This window comes from Etheostoma cragini, chromosome 19 (genome assembly GCF_013103735.1).
Source record: "Etheostoma cragini isolate CJK2018 chromosome 19, CSU_Ecrag_1.0, whole genome shotgun sequence".
NCBI lineage: Eukaryota > Metazoa > Chordata > Actinopteri > Perciformes > Percidae > Etheostoma > Etheostoma cragini.
In genome coordinates, this window is record NC_048425.1 from 593027 (window position 1) to 597659 (window position 4633).

The 4633-nt window shown below is 37.8% G+C and overlaps 1 protein-coding gene across 1 annotated transcript in view; it reads left to right on the plus strand.

Annotated features, from left to right (window-relative positions):
* Positions 1-1686: 1686 nt before the first annotated feature.
* Positions 1687-4633, plus strand: part of LOC117962114 (toll-like receptor 2 type-2) — an 11283-nt gene continuing 8336 nt past the window's right edge. The window contains 2 exon segments of the mRNA XM_034901211.1: positions 1687-1772; positions 4067-4329. Of these exon segments, the coding sequence (XP_034757102.1) occupies positions 4068-4329 (262 nt within the window). The 5' untranslated portion in view covers positions 1687-1772; position 4067.

Below are 4633 nucleotides of genomic sequence, written 5' to 3' on the forward strand. Positions count from 1 at the left end.
TTTTTACAGTTTGTTTGTCTCTATTTTTTTCAATATGCAGTATATATTTTATATACACAGGAACTTTTCTGCACAATAATTGCTTCTCTAATGATCTCTTATTATGCCCAACAATTATTTTCCAGGATTTTAATTTCAATTACACAAATTTTAAATGGAGTTTGGTCCCATCTGGTGGCGAGGAGTCGAGGGTGGTGTAGATTCTAGTGCATTACTGTTCATATTTCCAATATAACTGCAGAAAGTACAGTGGGAGATTATATACAGATTTTAACAGAGTTATATACAGTCCATGCATAGTTCAAAGGGACTGTTTCCAGTGTACTTTAAGAATAATAAGATGTTCAGAAAAAAAAATCTTTTTTATGTGTGACTATAAATTAAATGATAATTTAAAGTGATTAGAAAAAGCAATGTATAATGTATTATTAACTCTTGTGTTGTCTTCCTGTCGACCATGACCATTTTGTCTTTCCAGGTCAAAATTTGGGCATTTTTTCCATGTTTTTAACACTTTTGTCAAACTTGTGTTTCCATTTAATTAATATGACATTATACCATTTTTTTTTTCGTTTAAAAAAATAGCCTGATAGTTAAGATCAGACAACGTATAGTCAGGATTCTGTTTTAAAAACCATTAAAAACAAAATTCAAATGCTACGACACTGAATTAAACAGCCCAAATTCAATGAAAGCAATCATTACATTTACCAAAGATTGTCCATGCATCCATGTTATTTTTGGGCCTTTTGGTTGAAAACAACTTGGAAAACGGGTCAAATTCTACCCCGAAGACATCACAAGGGTTAATGAACAATACATTTTATTTTATTTGATGTACTACATGTACTCATAGATCCTTGTGTTTTTATACAGAGCACAACATGGCCAGACCAGTTGCCGTCACGGCCCGGTGCACACGGCGGTTACAGCTCGTTATGAAACAGAAACCAAGATTATGCAACATGTGGCTGCTGTACCTCAGCTTGTTTCCGGAGTCACGAACACAAGAGGAGTTGATCAAATTCATTCAATTTTCTAAACACACATCGCATTTTGGCAAAAACCCTGATATCTAAAAAATGTGTGTATGTGGAAAGTTGTGTTGGCGCTGTGGGGGACGGCTGCCTCTCCAGTAGATCTCCAGTTTTTAGCTCTTCTTACTTATTTAAACCTCTTCTTGTGAAGACATTGTGTGACTATATATCCCGTGGATATTTCTAATCTTAAATATGCAACCAAGAGGCAGTTTTCTCACTTACATACAGTACATACACACCTGGACTTAATTAATACCTGGTCACTTTAACTTTAACACTTGACTCAACACTGACACTTTTGACTGATAATTTATGGTTAATGTCTTTTTCTTGACGAATGTTCTTATTGTTGTTATTATCATTAATGCTATTTTTGTTATCTTTATACTGTCACTTTTCTTTTCTTGCTAAAACTGATGCTGGAAATTTCAATTTCCTTGCGGGAGTCATCCCAAAAGGATTAATAAAGACAAGTCGGAGTCTAAAAAAATTAAAAAAAGTGCAAAAGACAAATTCACTGGTCCTCTCTCGACGTCGTCGTGCTCTGATACATTATTACAGGCTTCCTCCTGTAAGTTCATTTTCATGCTCATAACCTCTTTTCACTCTTCAGTTCCAGTTTTTACTTCCTCTCTTTGCATACTAATCTGTATCTCATTCTCTTGAGTTTCTTGATGTGAACTTATAGAGTTCTACCCTCGCTGTTGGGAATCAACTCTGCAAGAAAGTCAGGTAAGGCACGACAGACTCATGGTAGAAACCTCAAAACCTGCTTTTATTTTTCTCTTCACATTACGTATTGTTGAGTAAGTGTACACTCTAAGGAATAAATCCGTAAAATAACAGAAAAAGAAGCTCTGGCAGCTCATGAATCGTGATTAAAAAACAAAAATTTAAGAAAAATTTGCAGCTGAAGTAAAAACTGCCGCATCAAGTGATTTCGACGCTTGTTTCAACGCTTCTTATCTACTTCTTTGCACTTTTTTTAACAATTTTTTTACCCTTTTTGTTCCACTTTTGAAGCTTTTTTGAGGCTTTTGACACTCCCTTATCCAAGTACCTACTGGTGAAATCAAGACGGAGCACAGATAAAAGTCCCATAATGCAATCTGAATTATAACTAAACACAAATACAACTGTTAATCACTTTCTATGGACAATTTCTGTTAGAAAACATACAGTCATACAACCGTTAATAAAGAGAAATTTCTTAGAGTGTAGGAACACTAACATGCCTTGGTTTCCTTTGCATGTCCTTTTTCGTTTAATCTCTCCTAAATGATGTTGTTGTTCCAACATGTGATGAATAAATCATTTTTCTGTCTTACAACAGCAGTTACTACACCATAAGTTATCCGGTTGTATCACAGATGAACAAATAAATGACAGAATTAGGGAAGCACTTGAGAAAATGAGGGTTTTTAACTGAATCAACGCATTTTGACTTCCCAAAATATTAATGAATGAGGAGGCTCAACAGTTTGTTGTATTTACTGTTGTATGTACCACAAAGAAAAAATCTCCAAGCAGCCAAAGTGTTGACAGCATTATTTAAGGCTAAAAGTATGTAGAGAAGAGTTGTTCTGTGGGTGGGAAAATCACCAGAGGCCTCACAATACTTATGTCGCGATACAGTAGTTATTCTGTGATATATTGCAATTTATAACCTTTGTTCCAAAAGGAAACTTTGTCAACCTCTGTTTTATCTAAAAACATACATTTATTCATCTTACTTTAATTTTAATGCTGCAAAATGGAACTAACTGACCAACCCATGTATAATATATAACAATAGATCCATACTTGGCGTCTGTGTATTGATACAGCATTGCCACAGAAAATATCGCGATACTATACTTTAGCGATTTCCCCCCCTCATCCTTACTGGTCTGTTTTTACAAATAAACATTAAATGCAGGTCTACTTAAAGGGACTTGTGTTTTAATCCAAACCATAATTGTTATGGTACAGAAAAATGGAGGCCCCAAATGCTGAGAACCAGGAGGCAGGCAAGGGCAGGTACAAACGGGTTTATTTTAACAGTCCAGGAAAACACAGGGAAAAGGCAAGCAGTCCAAAAACAGGTCCAGGGGAAGACAAAGGTCAAAAAACAGGTAAACAACACAGGGAACAACTCACGGGGAATATAGGGAAAACGGCTGGAACGCAGACACAGTCATCTTCACAAGACACAAGGATCTAACAAGACAAAAAGGGATCACAGGGGTTAAATACATGAGATAACGAGGTAATGGGGAACAGGTGAGACGTCAGCTGAATCACATTAGGGCGAGGCGGGACAATCAGACAGGCACAAAGCAAAGCTAGACAGGACTAGACAAGACAGGAAACTACACAACCAAAATTAAACAGGAAGTAGAACAAACAGACACTTACCGGGGAAAGACCATGCCACAAACACAAGGAGACAAGACCAGACCAAAAAACCACAGAAGGATAAACAAAGAAACCAAAGGACCCACCCAAACCATCACACATAATCATTTTCCCAATCTTAACTTGTCGTTTTGGTGCCAAATCTTAACTGTTTCCGTCACATGAAGATCGCTTTTTGTCAGCTAAATGTAACTGTAAATACCGCTTAACATAAATGTCATGTGACTGATCATCACAAATTGTTGTTCATGAGAATGCATTGACCAATGTGAGTCCACCTCATCCAACGCATTTGGGATGAACTGGATGCCAACTGAGAGTCAGATCACCCAACATCAGTGTTGGACCACACTAAAGGAACCAAATGACATTACAGCATAACTCAAATCTGCGTTTAAATAAGTGCCACAAGCATTGAAATCACCTTCATAGACAGTAAGAAATTCCCATGATGTCTTTTTACTTTGGTGTAGATTGATACATGAATTTGCTTTTCTTTCGGGGGAGCAGACAGCCGGAAAGGCCAAAACAGAGGAAAATATCTTGGATTTTTAGCTGTGTTCAGGCTCACTTTGTCTTACTATCTGATTCATTCATCCACTCAATTATCCTTCTTTCCTTCCATGCAGCATGGGACAGATGACCAACCTTTACTTCACCCTCCTCTTCGTCTACCTGTGCTGGGGTCAGAGGTCAAGCCCAGACGGCGAGAGGTCCTCCTGCGATCAGTGTGACCTGCGGCTCACCTGTAACTGCTCCTACAGAGGATTTACCCATGTTCCCATAGTGACAGGCCACGCCCTGACTCTTGATCTCTCCTTCAACGACATCACCGTAGTGACCAGTGACGATCTGACAGGACACAGGAGACTTAGGGTTCTCAGTCTCCACGGTAACAATGATCGTTTTTTATTAGGCTTTAGAGCAAGCGTCTGTAAAAATAAATTCACTCATTTACAAGGTGCAAGACATGTAAGAGTTCTTCACCATAAGTGATTCACTAAGGAGTCATGATGTCATTTCCTGTCCATATTGGGGTTATTGGGATGTGTACGTGTACTACTGTGTTATAAATCATTTCATTCTAAAGCAAATAGGAAATGTCTCATAAAGTTTTGACGAAGACTAATGTTGTAGTCTCAGAATCAACCAGCGATACAGACAATAACCAAAAAGAACAAGTGGGGGGGGGGGGG